The sequence below is a fragment of the Sminthopsis crassicaudata genome, chromosome 3 (genome assembly GCF_048593235.1).
Source record: "Sminthopsis crassicaudata isolate SCR6 chromosome 3, ASM4859323v1, whole genome shotgun sequence".
In the NCBI taxonomy this organism is placed as follows: domain Eukaryota; kingdom Metazoa; phylum Chordata; class Mammalia; order Dasyuromorphia; family Dasyuridae; genus Sminthopsis; species Sminthopsis crassicaudata.
In genome coordinates, this window is record NC_133619.1 from 10,019,547 (window position 1) to 10,040,783 (window position 21,237).

General features: G+C 54.5%; 3 protein-coding genes across 5 annotated transcripts; 2 read left to right on the plus strand and 1 right to left on the minus strand.

Moving 5' to 3' along the window:
• Positions 1–35: 35 nt before the first annotated feature.
• PIGZ (phosphatidylinositol glycan anchor biosynthesis class Z) lies at positions 36–9,357 on the plus strand. 3 transcript variants are annotated; one of them, XM_074298004.1, is made up of 4 exons: positions 36–131; positions 546–658; positions 4,067–4,223; positions 6,272–9,357. In XM_074298004.1, the coding sequence occupies exons 3-4, from the start codon at positions 4,103–4,105 to the stop codon at positions 7,789–7,791; spliced, it is 1,641 nt and encodes a 546-aa protein (XP_074154105.1). In that variant the 5' UTR covers positions 36–131; positions 546–658; positions 4,067–4,102; the 3' UTR covers positions 7,792–9,357. The 3 variants fall into 3 exon arrangements, with proteins under 3 accessions (XP_074154105.1, XP_074154107.1, XP_074154106.1); XM_074298006.1 differs by lacking the exons at positions 36–131; positions 546–658 and adding an exon at positions 1,465–2,726; XM_074298005.1 differs by lacking the exons at positions 36–131; positions 546–658 and adding an exon at positions 2,754–3,936.
• Positions 9,358–11,900: 2,543 nt separating this feature from the next.
• Positions 11,901–12,960, minus strand: NCBP2AS2 (NCBP2 antisense 2 (head to head)). Its single transcript, XM_074298009.1, has one exon. The coding sequence runs from the start codon at positions 12,873–12,875 to the stop codon at positions 12,597–12,599; it is 279 nt and encodes a 92-aa protein (XP_074154110.1). The 5' UTR covers positions 12,876–12,960; the 3' UTR covers positions 11,901–12,596.
• A 49-nt stretch (positions 12,961–13,009) lies between these two features.
• NCBP2 (nuclear cap binding protein subunit 2) lies at positions 13,010–19,545 on the plus strand. The gene is made up of 4 exons (XM_074298008.1): positions 13,010–13,173; positions 15,383–15,564; positions 17,541–17,679; positions 17,846–19,545. The coding sequence occupies exons 1-4, from the start codon at positions 13,096–13,098 to the stop codon at positions 17,918–17,920; spliced, it is 474 nt and encodes a 157-aa protein (XP_074154109.1). The 5' UTR covers positions 13,010–13,095; the 3' UTR covers positions 17,921–19,545.
• Positions 19,546–21,237: the final 1,692 nt, after the last annotated feature.

Sequence of the window (21,237 nt, forward strand, 5' to 3'; positions counted from 1 at the left end):
GGGGAAGCGGGAGTGGGCAGGAGAGGTCCGAGTGCCGAGCCAACCGGCCGAGCCTCGTCGGGCCGGGAATGCAGAAAGGGCGGAGAGGCTGCTGGGAACTGCTGGCCTCTCTCCCGGCCGGAGGAAGCAGGGTGAGTTGTCCCGGTCCCCCAGGGTTTGCCCGGGCGGATCCCGCTTTAGAAATGTCGCTTTGGCCCCGGCGCCCGGCAGAAGGACGAGCAGAATCCGCCCGCCTCCGGCGGTTTCCCGATAAGGGGGTGGCTGCTCCTCGGTCGGGAAATGCTCAGTTAGCTCTGTCATCCCCATCCCATCCCTCCGCGCTTCCTCCCGGCCCCCGCGGCAGGTTCTGGGCGGGGTTTCTTTAAGTGGCCCCCTCCCCCCGCCCGCCGCCCTCTCTGCCAGGTAGCCTCGGTGCGGATGCTGCATTGCGCCGGGCCGGCGCTCCCCCTCCCCCCGGCTCCCGAGGTCTCGCGGCGGAGAGCGGCGTGCGGTGCGGGGGGAGGGCAGGGGGGCTAAGTCGCTTTTCTTGTTCATTTTCTGGGCAGGGCGCTCCCAGGAGCCGAGCCCGGACCCCCGGAGCCCGAGCGAGTCGCGCGGAAGGCAGAGCCGGCTTCAAAAGGGAAAAGACAAGGACACTGACTCCCCTCGCTCCGTCGGGGTAAGGACAAGGATTTCTGCTATGGCTAAAACGGCTTCGGCGGGCCCCCATCCTGGCGCTTCGCTGCGCCTCCCGTCCCCGGAGAATCCTGGTCCTGCCCCGTGGCCCGGCGCGGCCCCGCAACTGCGAGCGCTGCGAAAAGCCGCCGGCGGGGCACGGGCTTTACCCGAGAGGAGGCCGGGAGGAGCACAACTGCCCCTCGGCCCCGGATCCAGGGAGCCGGCTCCGGGAGGCAGGGCAAGCAGCTTCTGCTCACCATCCGGCCTCTCCCCCAGCTGGAAATGTGGGATGCTGTGCGCCCTCCAACAGCCACTCTCCCCCCTCACACGTGCTTCCCACCAGCCCAGCAAGGGCTCTCCCCCTCCACGAAGCCTTCCGTGATGCTTCATCCTGTGGCGATGGGATAAGGGGGGTGAGGGAGAGGGAGGCGGCTTTACACCTCCGGGATGGAAGGACAGAGCTACCTTCCAGAGACAGGGCCGGGGGGAAGAGGGAAGGATTTGGGGGGGAAGGGCAGGCAGAGTTTAAAGTCTCCAGGACATCCAGTTGATGTCCAGCGGGCAGCTGGCGAGAGCGGACTGAATGGGGGGAGACTGAGGCTGGGGCTCCGGGTGGAGAGCAGCAGGAGTGTGAAGGACAGAAGAGGCCTGGGCCAGAAGCTTGGGGCAGTGATCTGGAGCATGATGGGTGAGAAGAGGAGGTCAGAGGGGAAGGAGCCCGGTCATGCAGACCCAGAGGAAGGAGACCCCGGTGGGAGGGGGCCAGCAGGGGTCGGGGAGGATGGGGAAGGAGAAAAGTCCCTCTCATCTGGAGACCCAGACCACCGGTCCTTTGGAGGGAGCAGTTTCCGTGGAAGGGTGAGGGCGGAAGCCGGACCACCGGGTGAGGAGGGAGGGGCCCTTAGCTTTCCCGAGGTTGGGGTGATCACCCAGGGCGGGAACCGCAGGCGTTGGGAGCGTCTCGGGTTAGTTTTTTAAGGTTGGGCGAGACTAGCTTGTCTGAAGGTAAGTAGGGAGGGAACCAGTAAACTGCTAAAAGGCATGATGGAGGGGGCCGTCTACCGAAGGGCATGGTGGGAGGGAAAGGCCGTCCTCTGGAGGGCCTGGTGGGAGGGCTGCCCCCCTTGTCCGCTACGAGAAGAAGGGCCCGGGAGCTCCCAGGGCAAGGCCGCCATTTTCTAAATCGGGCCAGGAGGGAGCGTCCATTTCACAGGAGGACACGGGGCAGGCTGACTCCAAAGCCGAGGTGCCCAGGGGAGTCCCCTCCAAGCTCTGAAGGCAAGACTCCAAGTCCACGTGACCGCCATTGACCGTGTCTAAGGACTCTGGATGGGCGGGGGGAGGGGGTCAGCTTGGGCTCCAGACATCCCCCAGAGTGGGGAGCTGCGCATGGCCCAGTCCAACCCCGGCTTTTATAGATGGCGGCCATTTCTCCCCGGGACGCCGCCTGGCTACACATTCCCCATTCGAGGCCCTCCATTGAGAAAGACACCCATGGGTGACTGAGAAGGGAACAGAAGCCGGAGGCGTCCGGGCCGGGCCGGATCCGAGGGCTCGGAGCCTTTGCTCTGCCTTCCTCGGTGTCCCCACCTGCACAACGAGGGCGGTTGGCCCAGAGCAGGCCGAAAGTCCATTCCAGCGCTAAGCCCGGCTCCACGAATGGGGGCGGGGAAGGGGAGGGGCCTGCAGCCGAGCTTCCTTGGGCTGGAGAAAGGGGACCCCCGGCTGCACGGGCAGATGCTTGGGAACGCACTGCACAGACCCTCCTCGCTCCCCTTCCCTCCCGCTACACGCCTGTGTGCGCTCGGGGCTGGGGCCGGCCGCCGTTTCTATGGTTACCGAGCCCTCTCTCACCCACGCTGCCTCTCCGTGGTCCCGGAGGATAGATACGTTTTCTAAACGGTCTCCTCCGCTCCCGCCCACTAGGCCGCGTCCTCTAGTTAGGGGGAGAGGTCTTCCCGAAAGAGGAAGGGGAAGGAGGCAGATTCCCCCCCCCCTGGAGCCCGTAATATTATATTGGCATGGAATGGGGCGGGGCGGCTCCAGAGGAAGACTGTGATTGGGTTATGGTAAGTGATGACTCCTCCCCGACCTGGGTCCGCCCCTCTGCTCCTGCCTGGTAGGAGGGGCAAGGAGTTGGAGCACGGGCCCAGGGAGTTGGACTGGAAGCTTGCTGAGGGCTTCCCACTGCAATAAAGAAGCCCGTGTCGTGTGGAGCTCTTAAGTAACTTTTGCCACCATCCCTTCCTTTTGCAAATGGGGAAACTGAGGCCCATAGAGAGGGCAAAGGCCAAAGCAGCTCCTGGCTGCTCTTTCCTGTCCGAGGGACCTGCAGGCTCATTAGGAGCATCTCGAACTCTTCTCCCATGGCCCTGACTGCTAGGGAAAAGTCTCTTAGTCTTGGATGGGCCTTTGATAAGCATTTGCTGATTAATCAATACAGGAAGAACTTAAGGGATGTGGGGAGCTGATGGCTCCTATGGTGGGGTTCAGCCAGTCAGTCACAGATCTGGAGCTAGAAAGCAGCTCGGAGGCCAACTCCCCCATTGCACGGATGAACAAACTGAGCCAAACTAGGTCTGCTTGGATGTCACAGATAGGGGGCTTCCTGACTCTGGCCAGAGTAGGTACCAAGTGTGGACCACCGCACCAGTGTGTGCCAGTGTCCAGAAATGCTCGCATCTGCTCTAAGGAAACCGCTGCAGGAATGCTAAAGGGTCACAGTTAGCGCTCTGCTTGGGCCCATTAAAAAGGTTCCATAAAGGTCCTCTGTGCCGGGCCGGCCGGCTCCCTGGGAGAAGAGGGGAAGGATGTTTCAGAATCCCAGATGGGGACCGAAGGGTTAAAGAGGAGGCACCCAGTGGTCAGAAGCCGTCCTGCAGGGGCTGGGCGCGCCTCTGGGCAGTGTCCGATGGCAGAGAGCTCCCACGAAGCCTCCTGGTTGGCGGGACAAAACCAGTGAACTCCGGAGACCTCAGTCTCTGCTCCGGCTCCATCCTTTCCCAGCGGAGCCCCAGAGCAGTGCGATGACCTTTCCCGAGGTCACAGGGAGCTGGAGAAGCCGGGAGGGAGGCGAGGGCCCTCTCCTTCTGTCTCCTTGGGCCGGAGCCCTCTCTGAGGAGGAAGTTCTCTTGTCTCATGATTGTGGCTCTGCCCAAGTCCCACCCTGGCGGTTAAGAGAGCCTGAAGAATAGCTTGGCAAGCTAAGTAGCCCCGGGGGCACCTCGGCTGGCATGGGCCCGCCCTAGCCCAGACCCCTTCCTGCCCCTCTGACACCGTGTGAGTCCCACAGGAAGGGGATGGGGTGGGAGAGGTCCCCAGAAACCACGGCCACACCTATGCTTTCTCTTGGCTCCTTTTTGATGCTGTTGATAAGACGGTTCTGTTTTTTACTTTTGAATTGTCCCAGTTCTGACCGCGTAGAGCGAGAGCTGCCGGGCCGGAGATGGGGGCCGCCCAGGTGCTCTGGGGGGGCCTGGGCTTGCTGCGGATCGCCTGGTGTCTTCTCCCCCAGACCGGTTACCTGCATCCCGATGAATTCTTCCAGTCTCCCGAAGTCATGGCAGGTAAACCCCCTCGCCCTTAAGTGGCGTTTTTTTCTCTCTATTTATAAAACAATGTTTATGATGCTTTAAAAAAAAATTAGCAAGGGAGCAAACAAGGGCCCTTTAAATGCCGTAGGAAGCCCATGTTCCAGGTGCTCCGGGAGGCTCTATCCTCTCAAAACCCACTGTTCACCAGCCCCCCCACCCCCACCCCGTGGCTGCTTTTACCAGTCAGAGGCTGCATTTAATTCGGAGCAAAGGCACGGCAAGCAAAGGTGCTTTTGTGGCCCCCTCCCTGCACCTGGGGCGCCCTTTCCCACAAGTTCAAACACTGTCTGAGGGAAAGGGAGACACAGATAAGGATCCAGCGTGGGAATCGAGTGCCGGTCCCTTGGCAGTCATTTTTAAAGTTCTTACTGGGAGCTGGGCGTACAGAGACAAAACCCAGCCAATTATAAGGTGCCCTCCCTGGGAGCCCTTCCCTTGGAGGGCTACAGCACGCTACAGATACATGAACATAGGGTGCAGACCAAACTGCAGTGACGTGATTGGGGGTGGGGGTGGGAATGGCCTCCTGAAAGGGCTGCCTTTGAACTTGGAGGGCTGGGAGCCCACGTGGGCCTAGGCACAGAGGGCCCTGCTTCCACATGTGCCCGTGGCCGGGGCTCCAGTGCTCATGTGCATACATCAGCAGGGACAAGGGCTCACGCTCTGAGCTGTCCTTCAGGCGGAAGCATCCAGACATGGTCCCCGGGGGAAGGACATCTCCTAGGCTACCAAGGACATCATGAGGTGTGGTCCCGGAGACCCGAGTTCAAATCACCAAACGTTAGGCCTATCCCCCATTGCCTGCCTGGGTCTCGGCTTGCTCATCTGTAAAATGAGAAAATTAGACAAGTGACCTCAAAGACCCTATAAATGGGATCATGGCTCCATCACTCTGTCAATAAGCATTTATTAGGTGCTTACTGTATGCCAGGCACTGTGGGGCGCACTGGCTACAGAACTCTGGAAGAGCTCTGGCCTGCCCCTGGGCAGTGGCTAGTACCAGACCCTGGACTCTCCTGCCCCTTGGTTCTCTGCCCAGACCTAAGAGGGGCTGAGAACTCAGAGAGGAAATCAAAATGACACCTTGGTTTTCACCACCATTTTCCATTTGGAATGTGGCCACAGCCACAGCTGCAGACATGAGGAAAGGCAGCCTTGGCAGGGTTGGAGCTGGGCCTTGAGGCAGAAGAGAGGCAGGCGGGTCAGGGATAGCTCCGGCAAGTGCCTGGGGATGGGAGATGATGCAGTTGGGTGTGAGTGGGGCTTTCAGTCTTCTGAAGCCCCTCCTTCTCATTTTACAGATGAGCAAATTCCAGGGTCCCCTCTGCAGAGCCTTTCTCAGGTTCTGTACCTCTGGGGCACTCGGGGTGTCCCGGGGATCCACTCTGAACCCTTGGTCTCAGCTGAGTCAGAGGCGCCAGGCCTCCCACCACCGGCACTGGGGCCTCCCCTCCTGCCAGGAGGGAAGAGAAGTGGTTCTTAATGATTCCTAAGCATCTGTAGTGAAGTGGGGCGGCTGTGCACTCAGTCCCTGGAGGCCCAGCTCCCAAGATGCTTGCCTGGGTTCTTGCTGATGACCACTCTCTGAACCAATCTGGGAGCAGGGCCCCGGCCCACCTGGCAGGATGGAGAGGGCCACAGCAAACAGCTGAAACTGGGTGAAGGGCAGACCTAGGCAGGGCCCGGGCCCAGTCCCCACCCCGGAAAATGACCTCCTTTATTATGCCCTCCTCCTAGTTGGACTTCCTGTTAGAATGGGAGCTTCTTGAGGGCAGGGGCACAATTGGCTCTGGAAACGTTTGCTGTTTTATTTGTTGTTCATTTTTTCACGCCTGTGACACAGCAGACATTGCTAGGTACTGGAGACTCGAGGCAAAAGACAAAGTCTCTGCCCTCGAGAAGCTTCCATGGATGCCTGCATTTACATGGCCCGGCAGCGGGGAGCCGGGGCTCTGCCGTCCAGGCGGGCCGGAACCCCAGCTTCCTACCGGCCCCTCACTGGCTTCTCTCTCCTCTGGCAGAAGATGTGCTGGGCCTGGAGGTGTACCGGCCCTGGGAGTTCCTCCCGGGCTCCCCTTGCCGGAGCGTGCTCTTCCCGCTGCTGACCACTGGCTCGGTCTTCTGGCTGCTGGGGCTGGCGGAGCAGCTGGGCCTGTGGCCCGCCGCCGTCAGTGGCTACAGCCTCCTGGTGGGCCCCCGCCTGGTGTTCACGGTGCTCTCCTTCACTCTGGACTGGGCCGTGTACCGCGCGGCCCCACGCTGGGGGGCTGAGCCTTGGCCCGCGCTGCTGCTGCTGGCCGCCTCCCACGTCATCCTGGTCTTCTACACTCGGACCCTGGCCAACTCCGTGGAGGGCCTGCTTTTCACGTGGCTGCTGGTGCTGGTGGCCCCGGGCACCGACGGGAAGGTGAGTGCGCGGCAGCCCGGCTGGCTCCTGGGCGCTCTCCTGGCCACCGGCTTCTTCAACCGGCCCACCTTCCTGGGCTTCGCCCTGCTGCCGCTGCTCTTCTGGGCGGGCTGCGGCGCAATGCCCCGGAGTGCCAAGGCGCTGGGCTGGAGTGCGCTGGAGCTGCTCCCCGGGGCCACGCTGGTGGCCGGCATTTTTGTGGCTGCAGACACGTGGTACTACTCATGGCGCCTGGGGCTGGACTCCGGGCCAGTCCTGACGCCTGCCCACTTCCTCCGCTACAACCTGGACCCCCAGAACCTGGCCCGGCACGGCACGCACCTCCGCCTCACGCACCTGGCCGTCAACGGCGTCCTGCTTTTTGGGCCGCTGCACGTCTCGGCTGTGATGGGCGCGTGGAGGGCGCTGAAGGAGAGCTTGGGCTCGCTGGCTCAGCTCCGGGCTCGCTGGCCGCAGGCCGCCGTCCGCCTCTGGGACACGAAGACTGTCCTCCTGCTCTTCTACTTCGCCCCGCTGGCCCTGCTCTCCCTCTTCAGCCATCAGGAGCCTCGATTCCTGGTGCCGCTCCTGGGGCCCCTCACCCTGCTCAGCAGCCAGAAGAGCCGCGGCCTGGGCCCGTGGAGAGCCACCTCGGTCATTCTCTTCAACGGCCTCGGGGCCCTGTTCTTTGGCTGCCTGCATCAAGGCGGCCTGATCCCCTGCCTGTCCCACCTGGAGCGCAGCATCCACTCGCCGGAGCTCAAGGGGCAGCTCTCCCACTACACCCTGCTCTTCAGCCACACCTACATGCCGCCCCGCTACCTCCTCCGCCTGCGCGGGCAGGAGCCGCCCGTGGAGGTCATCGACTTGGCCGGGGCCGAGAGCGGGACCCTTTGCCAGACCCTGGAGCAGCTGGCCAATCAGCCCATCTGCAGCAGCATGGGGGGCGACCGGCTCTGCCGGATCTTCGTGGTGACCCCCGGGACGGCCAGGGAGGCTGCGGCCGGCTGCCCCTTCTCCCTGAAGAATGAGACCCGGCTGTTTCCCCACTTGACTCTGGAGGACCCTCCCCGGCTCTCGGCTCTACTGAGCAGCCGTTGGAAGGACTCCCTCGGCCTCTACATCCTGGAAGTGGGCGAGCAGAAGGAGCAGTGACCCTTCTAGAAAGGGGGCGGGCCTGCTCACATCTTGCTCCCTTCCCCTCCCCCGTCCAATAAATAAGAATGGTAGAGTCCCGGGAGGGGCACGCTGACAGCCTGGACAGCACCGGGGTTCTGGATGACCAAAGCGAGTGTCCGTCTGGTCCCAGGCCAAACCAAGCCAAAGACGAAGTGGGTCGGCCTGGCTTGTCCCGGGTTATGGGAGATCCGGACCACTAGGAGTCCATGTCACCGGAAGAAAAACTGAAGTAACTTAGAATGTTGAGCCCGAAAAAAGATGGCGGGCAGGGGACAGTGGAAGGCTAAGGGAGGGGGTCTAATCGGACCGATTACTGTCTGGATACACTGGAGGGCTTTCTTATTTGGGGAAGGGAGTGGGCCAGTAGGAAGAACAGAGACCAAATGGTGGAGATTTCAGTCAGAGACATCCCTGGATGGAAGAGGCGAAGGAGGGGCTTTGGGCCAGTTAGTCCTTATTTTGCAAGTGAGGAAGCAAATGCCCAAAGGAGTCAACTTGCCTGATACCCTTTTCTTAATTAGCATGCAGTGCCTGGTACATAGTAAGTGCTTAATAAAGGGTATGTCCATCCATCTACCTGTCATTTCTCTCCATCCCCTCCAGCTATCTTCCTGTCTGTTTATTTGTGCAAAGATGGGGTGGCCTGCCCTGTGAAGATTGTTTCCTGCCACCGCCGGGTGAATTATAACCAATAGACTTGAGTTACAGACCCCAGGGGTCATCTAAGCGCTACAGCAGTCACCATCCCCTTTACAATATCCTCAATAAGGGGTTATCCAACCTTGACCACCTCCATGATGGGGACCTCACTACTTCCCCCGGAAGCCCATTTTCCTGTTGGGCAACCATCAGAGCTGGGAAGCCTGTTCCTTAGGGTGACCTTAACTCCCACCCTAGTTTAATCTCCTGGGGCTAAGCAGCACAAGTGCACTCCCTACTCCACAGGAAGCCCCTCCAATTATGATGCTGAGCCTTCCATTCTTCAGGCTAGACGTGCCCAGTTCTTTCAAACCTTCCTTGGCCATGGGTACTAGACTGCTCCCCCTCCTCAGGATGCCCCAAATGTTCCCAGATCCAACCGGATCATGGGGAAAGATCGTCTTGATCAGGCAGAGGAGGGGTAGTGTCGAGAGAGTCGGGCTAAATGATCCCCTAAGTCCCCTCCTGCTTGTTTCCTTCCCTGTATGGAGGCCGAGTGGAACCTTGCACCTGCCAGGCCAGTCCTTGTGTATTCCTAGTCAGTCCTTGGACTTCTCTCTCAGCCAAAGTCCATGGGCTCTCAATCAAGGTCAGCTGAGCATGAGCTGGCCTGGGCGAGGGGGCACACGAGGGGAGCCCAACTCCCTGGTGCTTTGTGAACGTGGCCAAACATGGGCGTTTGCCATACATGTTACATACATGAGCTACCCAAAGCACTTTGGATTTGTTCTGTGTCACATTCCTTACCAGACTCTTGCCAGTAGAATGCTTCTCTCCCTCCGTAAGACTGGAAGCGCATGTTCTATGTTCATTAAATGCGAATTTACTTTCTTTGGATTATAATGAAGTCTCGTGTCACTGACTATGTAGAATAACGAGGAAGGGAACACTTTTGCCAAGGAGGAGGGCCACCAGATATGGTCCTAGAAAACAGAAGGATCTGGGAAGGGGAGATGAGGAGGGAGAGAGTGCTGGACATGGGGCAGGGGAGAGTATGACCATGCGCACACATCCGGAAAAGGCTCATCAAGTTCAAGGATGCAGGCTGGCATCCACACTGCAGGAAGGGCTCTTGGGAAGATATTTGGTAGCTAGGTGACAAGACTGGTCATTCAAGGCAAGGATTACCCCACATGGGGAATTCCCAGCAAAAGAGATGGGTTATTTGCCTCCTGTAAAGGGCCTCCCCCCCATTGGTCTGAATGGACCCATGCTGGGCACCATATCCCTTGGGGGAAAAAAACTATTAACATTGAACTGAAGTAGAGAAAGGGGGAGGTGACAGATTAAAGGAGCCACATTTTCGGGAAGTGGGGAGCCACTGAGTTCATGGAACACAAATGAGACAAAGCTCCTGGCTTGCCAGAACATGGCTACCTGGGAAACCCAGGGAGGAGGCACTGCCCACTCTCTGCTCCACTCGACTGGGTGGGCAAGTTTCATTGAACCAAGTCAAGGGTGCCTCGGCCAGCAGGGGATGTGGGAGCTGGCCAAGATGGCTGCTCTCTTGGATGCTGAGTTCCTGAGAAGACCCACAGATGAGCAGGAGGGATGGGGCAGGGAATGTCATCCCCACCCCGTCTTGGGTGCTCTTTAGGCTTTCTCAAACTTCTCACTCAAGTAAGACCCTCCCCCCCACCCCAAGACTGGCCAAGGTTTAATCAGAAGGTAGAGCTGGATGTGCTGAACCCTTCATTTTACAGAAGTGTAAACTGAGGCTCCCCCAAGCTAAATGATCCCAAGCAGCAAGGTCCCCTCTCCACCACTGTTCTGCCTCCTGGGGGAGTTTGCCTTTAGATAACCCAAGTAAGGCTAGAGAGGAGCAGTTCATCTTGGTCCTTTTATCATTCAGAAATGAGAATTTTGTCTCAGTTGCCCCCACTGGGGCAGGAGCTGACCTGGAAAGCTGGGAAGACAAATGAGCTTGCTCCTGGCTCCAGCCCTCCCACGGGGTCCCCCCTTCCCTGTGCTGCCCAGGTCCTTCAGAGAGTCGGAACACTGGTGCACCACCATCCTTGGGTCCTGGGAAAGGTCATGCATGGCTAAGCAGGAGAAATGGGCCACCAGAGAGATGTGTGGGGCAATGGGACAGCCCGGGATTGGGACATGGTGTGTGTATGTGTGTGTCCCCATTGTGTTGTGCACCTGCATGCGTTGCACATATGTGCCTGTGGTAATCGAGGTTCTGGGGGACCATCTACACAGTGGTTCTCACACTTTTTAAATAGGGGGTCAGTTCCCTGTCCCTCAGACTGTTGGAGGCCAGACTATAGTAAAAACAAAAGCTTACACTGTGTCTCTGCCCCTCGGCCCATTTGCCATAACCCAGCGGGGAGCATCTGGCCTGTTTGAGGACCCCTGATCTACGAAGCTGGAAGACCACTGAAGACAGAGCTGCCTCCCAGGTCCTCTGGTGGCACACTAGTGCCCTGTGTCTCACCCACTGGGAGCCCTCAGACTCAGATTAGAAACCATCTGATCCAAACAGATGAGGAAACCGAGGGCCACAGTCACACGGGCTCTGACTCTGGGCTCTCCAGGAGGGAAGCGCCAAATGCCAGGCTCAGGCTTGGCTGGCAGGGAGGGGGGTGGGGGCAGGGTCACGGGAGAAACACAGCAGGGTAAGGACTTTCCATCCCTTTGCTGCCCCTCATTTCCTTTCTTCTCACACAAAATCTGGATGGCCTGTGATGGCAACATCTCAGAGGTGGCGAGGCAAACGGTGAGCTCGCCCTGAGAAGGGTGGTCTGTCCCAGAGTCTGAGGGGCTTAGCAACTGACTGGATTCAAGGCAAGAAACCATGAATGAGGGGTTCACAAGCCCTGGATACTGGGGGACGGGTGGGGAGTTGCCGGGTTATTGTGGCTGGGCTAATTCCGAGGCTCCGGCAGATCACTGAAGGAGACCTACCCCGCAGAAAGGTGGCACCAGGAGCTCTGGTTCTCAGGGAAGGAAGCTCCAGAAGTGATTAAGTGCAAGGCTAAGGAGTGACACTGGCCAGAAAGCGGGTTGTGTTTACACCCGGCTTCACTGGCCCCTCTGAAGAAAAACAAGCCAAACTCCGATGACCTCGGACCAGGCTGGCCAAGGGCCACCCTCAGCTCCCTGTCCTGGGGGAGGGGGAAGGAGAATGATGCGCCTGGAAAGGGCAGCTTAGCAAACGCAGGTCAGATCTTGCAGGTCAGATCTTCCTCCCCTCCCCTCCACTGGAGCTGAGCCAACCTGGACACTCACTCCAAGTGGAGGACGGCCCCCTGCTGGGCATGGCCGCAGTTGCAGGACGCTCCAGGTCACCTTCGCACAGGCCTGGCTTGCACAGAGCGGGGAGGGAGGGTGGACTTAGGTCGGCTCTTCCTAGCTAGGCAATCCCACACCGGCGGCGGCTCTTCACTTTGCGGTCTGCTTTATTTGATCGCGGCCTCCAGCCACAATTACTGATTTCTCCCAATCCCAACCGAGTGTCTCGGAACCCATGGAAGTCCCGGCAGGAAAACAGCAAACCACATTTACCTGAGCCCAGCCCAGCCCAGCTCGGCCCGGCCTGGCCAGGCCCCTCCCCGGGTCCTAAGCAGGAGGGGGCCAATGAGGCACTTGTACATCCACCCCCGCCACGATCCCAGCCCCACGGGGCTGCCGGACGCTCTCCCTTCCCGCTCAGGAGGTCCTCGAGGTTCAGAGGCGAAAGGTCGTGCGCTCGCGGCCTCCTGCCCCAAACCCCACGGGTCACGATCACCAGTGGGAGCTTTTAAAGGGCCCAGCGTCCGGCGGCTCTTCTCCAGGTGAAAGGTGATGATGGCAGGGGAAGGGTCGAGAAGCCCCGGAAGCCCATAAAGGGGAGCTAGCATAGCGTCCGTCCCTCCTCCTCTGTCCAGGGCGGCTGAAGGTCACAGGAATCCAGCAGAGGCCCAAGTCCAAGACCAGCCGGATTCGGGGAGCAGCGGGGCAAGTGACGTGAGGGGAGAGCCCCAGTTCTCGGCGGGGTAGGGGGCAGATGGCACGGGGGGGGGGAGGGGAGTCCCCTTCCTCTGCTGGCGGGAAGGGGCCGCGGTTGCCGGTACGGGAGGGCTCCCTCTTGTCGCGCCTCACTGTCTCGGTCCCCGGCCCGGGCCGTCCTTGCCCGCGGGCGGCGCCGGCCGCTCCCGGAGGCCGCGGCGGAGTTCCCGGGCGAAGGTGGCCCCGAAGCGCGCAGCGCGTTCCGCGGGCCCCCGCAGGCTCCGCGTTGCCTCCCGGGCCCCGAGCTGGGCTCGCAGCACCGTGAAGGCCGTGAGCTGAGCCGCGCGGCGGATGGGCCGCGACTCGGCCAGGCGCTCCACGAGCTGCTGCGTGTTGATGAGAGAGAGCAGGAGCCGCCGCAACACCATCTTCTCAGCCCTGGCCGGCCCCGGCCCCGGCGCAGAGAGGGAGAGCACGAGCGCGGAGTGGTGACGGCACGCCGGCGCGGCCTGGTGACGTCAGCAGGGCTGCGCCCCCGGATTGGGCGTCGCCGTTTCCGGTTTTCCCCGGAAGCCCGGCCTCCGGGCCGCCCCCAGCCTCCGGCCTCTCCTGCGGAGCTCGCCGCCGCCTCGGGCCAGCACCCCCGTCATGTCGGGTGGGCTCCTGAGCGCGCTGGACAGTGACTCCTACGTGCAGCTGGGCCAGTACCGCGACCAGCACTTCCGGGTAGGCCGGGGGCGGGGGGCGGAGGGGGATGGCTGGGCGCGATCCCGCCCTCTCGCCGAGCGTCTCGCCCAGGCCCTCTCGTGGGGAAACTGAGGCAGCGGGCCCTCTCGGCCGCGGGCGGGATCGGCACTCAGGTCCCTCCTTCCCCCACCCCCTGCTCTCCCACCGGCCCCCGGAGGCGGCTCCCTCGGAATAAAAGCCAGCTTTTAGATGGGGGGAGGGCCTGAAAGTGGCCCAGCGTGGAGGGATCCGAGGACATGAGTGTCAAGCACTTGGGGTGACCGGGAGAGCGGGCCAGACCTGGGGCACGACCTCTGCTAAGCCCACAATTGGGAGAGCGAGGCTCGTGGAGCGGGCACACAGTGTGCTGTCACTCCCTGCCCCCCTCCCCCGTTCCAGCTGGACACCGGCTACTGAGGCCCTGGATTCGAGTCCTGACTCGTGGACACTTCACTTTGGGTTTTCAGATCACACCCGTACCTGGGGGTCCCTCGGGGCCCTGACCTCCACTTCATCTGGTGATCCCCCCAAACCTCCCGGGATTCAATGCACATCTCTGACTGTTGATTCTCAGACCTACCCATCCTTCTCCAGCTTCTGCTGGCCTCCAGTGCATTTCACTTTTGAAACATCTTTTTTTTTTTTTTTTTTTTTAACCTTTGAAATCTCTCTCCTTAATTTTATCTCTGCAACATCTATCAGTTTCACCTCTGAAATCTCTCCTTGATTTCACCTTTGAAACATCTCTTTTCATTTTATCTGAGATATCCTTAATTTCATCTCTGCAACATCTCTCCAATATCTGTTGATTTCACCTCTGAAACATAGTTGACTTTACCCCTGAAATATCTCTGCTTAATTTCATCTCTTTAACATGTCAATTTCACCTCTGCAACATCTGTCAGTTTCACCTCTGAAACATCTGTTGCTTTTATCTCTGAGATGTCTCTCCTTAATTTCATCTCTGCAACATCTCTCCAATATGTTGATTTCACCTCTGAAACATAGTTGACTTTACCCCTGAAATATCTCTCCTTAATTTCATCTTTTTAACATCTGTCAATTTCACCTCTGCAACATTTGTCAGTTTCACCTCTGAAATCTCTCTCCTTGATTTCACCTCTGAAACATCGGTTGCTTTTATCTCTGAGATGTCTCTCCTTAATTTCATCTCTGCAACATCTCTCCAATATGTTGATTTCACCTCTGAAACATAGTTGACTTTACCCTTGAAATATCTCTCCTTAATTTCATCTTTTTAACATCTGTCAATTTCACCTCTGCAACATCTGTCATTTTCACCTCTGAACTCTCTCTCCTTGATTTCACCTCTGAAACATCTGTTTTGATTTACCTCTGAGATATCTCCCCCTAATTTCATCTCTCCAACATTGATTTCACTCTGAAATATCTCGATATTGCCTCTGAGATATCTCTCCCTAATTTCATCTCTCATCTTTCAGTTTCACCTCCGAAACATCTGTCAACTTCACCTCAGCAACAAACATCTGACCATCCCCCTCCTCTTCTCAGACCCTGTCAGCACTCTGGACTATTGCAGTAACTGGGGATGGATCAGCTTGTTTCGAGTCTCCCCACTCCAGTCCATCCTCCAATTCAGTCACCAAAGTGATTTCATGAAATACCAGTGATCATGTTACCATAAATTTCAGGGTTTTTTTGTCGCTTCCAGAAGTAAATGTGAAAAGTTCTGTTTGGTATTCAAAGCCCTTCATTACCTGGTCCCCTCTTACCTTTCCAGTTTCCTTAAACTTCACTCCCTGGCACTCTTTGACCCAGTGACCCTGGCCTCTTGGCAGTCCACAAATAAGAACCTCCCTCTCTCTACTGTGGGAATTCTCTCTGGCCATCCCTCATGCATTCTAACTTCCTTCAGGTCTCACCTCTTTTAATGTCCATTCCTTCCTTCTGTTGATTACCCCTATCTCATATCTCATATACATCTTTATTTTACAGTTGTTTGCGTGCTGCTCCCTATTAGATTGTGTGCTCCTTGAAAGCAGGATCTGTTTGCAGCATCTGTCTGTGTCCCCAAGGCCACACATGTGGTGCTTGCTAAGTAAATTCTTGCTGATTTGACACATTTCTCAGCTTTAATGCTGCTGTGTGTGAAGAGGGTCCTAGGCCAGAATGCTCTGGTGCCTCAGGCCACACTTGTGATGTTGCCATGATTTCTTTCAAATTCCAGGGTGACAAGAAGGATCAAGAGAAATTATTGAAGAAAAGCTGCACCTTGTATGTTGGGAACCTGTCCTTTTATACCACTGAGGAACAGATTTATGAGCTCTTCGGAAAAAGCGGTGACATCAAGAAAATCATTATGGGCCTGGATAAAGTAAAGAAAACAGCATGTGGGTTCTGCTTTGTGGAGTATCCTTAGTGGGCCCTTGAGGCCTTGGATGCTGGATGGAGGCAGTGAGCCACCAGCCTTCGCGCGTGTGTGTGTGTGTGTGTGTGTGTGTGTGTGTGTTTCTTTCTCTGAGTAACTGCAGAAGCTCACACAGGTGTCACAGGTAGTTTTCAATGTGTTTAGCTTCTGTACTATTTGGCTGACTGGGGTGCTCAAGAAGCAGCTTAGTGTTGCTCACTCTGCAAGGATGGAACTGCGACTAATGCTGAACTTGGTAGCAGGAAGTTTTGGTTCCAGTTTTTCCAAAGGCAAGTCACTTAATCTCTCCCCCACATTCCTCATCATCATAAATAGGAGTTAGACTTGTTAGCCAGGCTTAGCTGTTGAGCATTGGGGAGCAATTGTGAGCGTAGAAGGTGGAGCGACATGTTGAGATTGTTGCTAGAAAAAGATTCTGGCCAAGGCCTGTCAGGCCAGGCTGCTGCCAGTGAAGAACCGGCTTGTGGAGAATGCTTGAGGACAGCAAGACACAAAGCTGAAGCCCAGCCCAAGAGGAAGTCTTCCTCTGGCTGAAATTTGGTGTCTGCCCTTAAACTTCTTTTTTCTTAAAAAAAAAAAAAAATATATATATATATATATATATATATATATATATATATATATATATATATATATATATATTTTTTTTTTTTTTTTTTTTTTTTAATACACATTGCTTTATGAGTCATGTTGGGAGAGAAAAATCAGAACAAAAGCAAAAGGGAAAAACCTTGGAAGAAAAAAAAAAAAAAGTGAACAGAGCATGTGTTGATTTACATTCAGTCTCCTTAGTTCTTTTTCTAGATGCAGATGGCATTTTCTGTCCAAAATTTACTGGGATTGCTTTGGATCGCTGAACCACTAAGAACCAAGCCTTTCATTGTTTTTCATCGAACATTCTTGCTGTTTTATGTACACTGTATTCCTGGTTCTGCTTGTTTTGCTGAGCATCAGTTCGTGTAAATCTTTCCAGATCTTTCTAAAACCAGCCCACTCATCATTTTTATATAAAACAATATCCCATTACATTCATGTACCACAGCTAACAGCCATTCCCCAACTGATGGGCATCCACTCCTTTTCCAGTTCTTTACTACCACAAAAAGAGCTGCTATAAACATTTTTGTACACGTGGGTCCTTTTCCCTCCTTTATGATTTCCTTGGGATATAGAGCAGTAGAGACACTGCTGGATAAAAGGGTATGCACTGTTTTATAGCCCTTTGGCCATAGTTCCAGATTGCTATCCAGAATGGGTGGGTCATCTCACAACTCCACCCACAATGCATCAATGTTCCAGTTTTCCCACATCCCCTCCAACATTCATTATCTTTTCCTGTCATCTTAGCCAGTCTGAGAGGTGTGAGGTGGTACCTCAGAGTTGTTTTAATTTGCATTTCTCTAATCAATAGTGATTTAAAGCATTTTTTCATATGATCATATAATCAATGTGATTAATTTCTTCATCTGAAAATTGTTCATATCCTTTAACCACTTATCAATTTGGGAATGACTTGTATTCTTATACATTTGATCCAGTTCTGTGTATATTTTAGAAATGAGACCTTTATCAGAAACACTGGCTATAAATCTGTCCTTAATTTTAGGATGTTTGATATCATTAGTTCCTTTGGTACTTTCCACCTCAATTTTCCTAAACTGTAAAGTGGGGATTATAAGAACACCTGCTTCATGGAGTTGTGAGGATCAGATGAGATCCAGGGCCTGGCACATAGCAGGTGCTGAAAATGCAAAAAATTCTCGGGTCTTTGGGTGAATGCATTTAGGCTTAAAAAGTTCTTTCATCTGATTCTTGTCTTAATTCACTTGGGATGAGTCACTTTTAAGCTCAGATTTTATGTGTTCAGCTACATTTGAAAAAGTCATTGCTTTGGACATCTTTATTGACATATGTTTGCAGAAGTACAGTCTTCTCTTCCTTAATACTTAACACCAAGATATTACTCCAGAGCAGATGCTGAAAATGCCATGCGCTATATTAATGGGACCCGTCTGGACGATCGCATTATCCGAACTGATTGGGATGCCGGCTTCAAAGAGGGCCGCCAGTATGGACGAGGACGATCTGGGGGCCAGGTAAGGTCCCTGAAGTCAGACCTCTCTGAGGTTTTCCCATACGATTTTAGCCGTATTTCCCTTCTGAGAATAAATATGACTTCTCGAGTTTGGATTATCGGTGAGTTTTTGTGGCATCTCATTCTCCATGGGACTGTGACAATGTCTTCTGCCTTTTCTTTTCGAGGTACGAGATGAGTATCGAAAAGACTATGATGCTGGCAGAGGAGGCTATGGGAAAATGTGCAAAATCAATGAGTGACGGAAGCCCTTCATATACAGACAGAGGACGTTGGCTGGTTGACGGATCCCTCTGAAGAGCAATGCTCGAGTCTCAAAAATAGCTGACGTAGAAGAGGCTGTCTTTGGTTTCTTTCTCTCCACACAGGAATTAAGCCCCAAACCTCCACTTGGCTTTTTCACTCTGAAAATCATTAAATTTCCGAAACTAAGCAAGTGACTGGTCCTGGTGTTGGAACCTTGAGGTCTGGTCGCTTGTCCTAAGGAACAGTTAGTAACTGAGTAGACTGTTCATAGATACTAACCCGATATAGCACAGAATTGGAAAAGTTTTTATATGGCGATTACTTAGTGTTCACAACTTGGGAGTGGGCATTTAGGGAAAAGATCCTCATGAAATTGATAAGAAAAGGGCTTAATGATCTGTGCTCTCTGGCAATAGTCTATAAACAAGGAGATTTATTTCTAAATCTTTTGAAGATATTCCTTTTTCCCAAGGTGACTTTTAACTCATAAAGATACACAGGTTATTAAGGAATTCTTAAAACAGTTCTGTCTTAACTCGAATGATCCGACAGTCCCAGAGAGAGGGCTCTGCTCTCGTGCTCAGAAGGGATGATCTAGAAAGAAATATATATTTACGATATTAAGCACATCCTTCAGCTTCTACTGGGAAGCTGGTCCAAAGGATGTGAGCCTAAGAGCGGAAAGAAACAGGATCTCCTATGGGAAATTCAATGAATTCTAAAGGGGTTCATTTTAACTTTGAAATTGGAACAAGTTGATGTTAGGCCTGTTGTACTTATTTATTTTTTTTTACTCAAGTGGGAAGGGTTGAAAGGAGAGCCTGAAAATCAAGGAAACAAAACCTTTATAATCTGAGAGGTCAGATAAGTTTCACCTAGAACAGATTTCCTGGTCAGTGAATTGAGTCCACAATTAAAGGATGCGGTCAATCTCTCAGCATTTGCACTGCTGGTAAAAGAACTGAATTCTTGTTGAATTGTGCATCTGAGATGATGACTTGGCAGGGCCAGAGCAATTTATCTTGACAAAATTTCCCCGCAAAGTCTATTGGCTTTCTTGGGGAGTACAATTGGGAGCTAATAGCAGAAAACCCACTGTGATTCAATTAAAGAATTTTTATCCAAGGGCAAAAATCAAGAAGGACTCAAGTCAGCCAGTACCTTGCCATCTTTTCAGTGACCTGTGGCTTAAGAGGACTGGGGAGGAAAGTTCTCACAGGGAAACATGTCGCACTTTTGCATGTTAAAACTATGACCAGGTAATTAGGTTGTAGAGTTTACACGAATTGTCTCATTTCGAGTGACCCTAATTTGTATTTTGTGATCTCGGTCAAATCGTATTCACTTCTTAATTTTGGGTTTGCTGATAGCGAGGAACAGTCACTTTGTGGGCTGGGGAAGAGGCTAATTTTTTCACACCCATGGAGACCTTGGCTTTTATTTTTTCCCCTGGAGTTTTCTTTACAGGATAGTTTTAGTTGTGTGTTTTACTTTCATTCTGTGATAAATAGAAAGGTTGAATTTCAGTTAGTCCTTAAGAAGAATTTTAGAAGGGACCATGCTTTTCCTCCTGAGTTACCCGGCCAGATCCCCTTCCAATAAAGCTGTAACTATCCCTCCATCTTTTGCTGTGTGTGTGTGCTGCTGTTCATCTACTTTAAAAACAGGTGGGAAGGAAGTGGTAACAGTGGAATGAGGAAGGCAATGTTCTGTACCCAGTCTCCAAGGTGTTTGGCTTTGCTGAAAAACTCCCTGAACCTTAGGGACAGTCCTCCTGTGGGCGGATGACTTGGACCACAGCCTGGGAGAGTGGAGCCATTGTACTGAAGGTGCAGACAGTGGAGGGGGAAAGAAGCTTCTATCTTAAAAGATGGAAACCTCAAAAGGGCCTAGTACTTATTTTAGGAACAAGAGTCTGAAGAAAAGTGGGTTGGTCTAGATAAATAGTGCCAGAGAATGTTTCTCCTAGGATTCTGGTCGTAGAAGGCAGCAGTGATGAGATACGAAAGTCATGGAGGTGGAGAGCTGTCAAAAAGATTCATAGGCCCGGGCCAAATCTGAGTCTGGAGCAAATTACAAGGCCCTAAGGATTTAAGTTCCCTAGTGGGACTGGCCATTGACAGGGGAAGAGACTGACCTTTTATAGGAAAGGCCTCCAAGCAAGGGATGCTAGCTTCTGGTCAGTCAGTTCACACAGAACCTGACTTGGCCTCCTAACTGTAAACTATAACCGGGCCTCGGGTCAACATAGGTTATACACGACAGTCCAGAGGCCCACGGAGGACAAAGCAGTCCTGTCACTGTCCCTCCCCGGGACTCACCTGGACACTGGGTGGCTAGGAGGGACATGGCCTTTTGCTGGGGTCTGTTTACTCCATCCTTAGGAAAAAGAGGCCTGCCTCAGGAGCTCCAGAAAAAGGCTGGCTGGAGTGCCAGAAGAGGAAGGCCTTGGATCTTGCATAGCCTAAGCGCCACATTCCCAAGCCCACTCATCTGCAGGATTTGGAGCTGGGTGACTCAGCTGCAAGATGGGGGCTTGGGAAAGGCTGTTTGCATGAAATGAGGCCATTTCCCCTAGAAGCCTTGCTAGAAATAGGGAAATTGTTCTGCAGCTGTTGGGGAGACAACAAGAACACCCAACAGTCGGCCTATGGGACACGTGGAGCTCCTGATGACCAACTTGTCTGCAAATGGTAAAACTTCTGAATGCTGAGAGCCCCGAGTCCATCACTGGCTTCTCTCCCTCCTGATAAAGGGATGAACGCCATGTCTGGGTGCTCCAGGGCTTGCTAAGCAGAGGCTTTGAAGCTGGGTTCATGACGGTGCCCAAGAGCAGCTGCGAAAGCCCCAGCTTGGTGGCTGGGAGGAGGGCTGGCTGCCTCACGTTCCCCTTTCCTCATGGTGCCTGGCTCTCCTTAAAACACTCTGGATTTCTCTTTTGTCCCCAGTCCTCTGCAAGGACCTATCCCTTTCCCTCCTAGAACCTGATTGTAGCACATAGTATTTTCTGAATTGATGTTCCCCCAAAATCATGAAACAAAGTTAGTTTCACAGGTGAGGAAACAGAGCAGCAGCTCCTAAAGGTGAATGGCCCCCCGGTCACAACGTGGCCCCGAGCGGCACAAGCCGATCCCCCGGTCACGACGTGGCCCCGAGCGGCACAAGCCGATCCCCCGGTCACGACGTGGCCCCGAGCGGCACAAGCCGATCCCCCGGTCACGACGTGGCCCCGAGTGGCACAAGCCGATCCCCTGGTCACGACGTGGCCCCAAGTGGCAGTCTTGTCTTCCAGCCTCCTAAGGTAGGACTGATG

What these genes read in the sequence shown, in the direction of transcription:
- NCBP2 (XM_074298008.1), top strand. Translation starts at nt 13,096, where the DNA reads ATGTCGGGTGGGCTCCTGAGCGCGCTGGACAGTGACTCCTACGTGCAG. An exon ending in ACCGCGACCAGCACTTCCGG is followed by an intron (nt 13,174 to 15,382) that starts GTAGGCCGGGGG and finishes TTCAAATTCCAG; the next exon opens with GGTGACAAGAAGGATCAAGA. An exon ending in TGTGGGTTCTGCTTTGTGGA is followed by an intron (nt 15,565 to 17,540) that starts GTATCCTTAGTG and finishes CTTAACACCAAG; the next exon opens with ATATTACTCCAGAGCAGATG.
- NCBP2AS2 (XM_074298009.1), bottom strand. Translation starts at nt 12,875, where the DNA reads ATGGTGTTGCGGCGGCTCCTGCTCTCTCTCATCAACACGCAGCAGCTC.
- PIGZ (XM_074298004.1), top strand. Translation starts at nt 4,103, where the DNA reads ATGGGGGCCGCCCAGGTGCTCTGGGGGGGCCTGGGCTTGCTGCGGATC. An exon ending in GTCTCCCGAAGTCATGGCAG is followed by an intron (nt 4,224 to 6,271) that starts GTAAACCCCCTC and finishes CTCCTCTGGCAG; the next exon opens with AAGATGTGCTGGGCCTGGAG.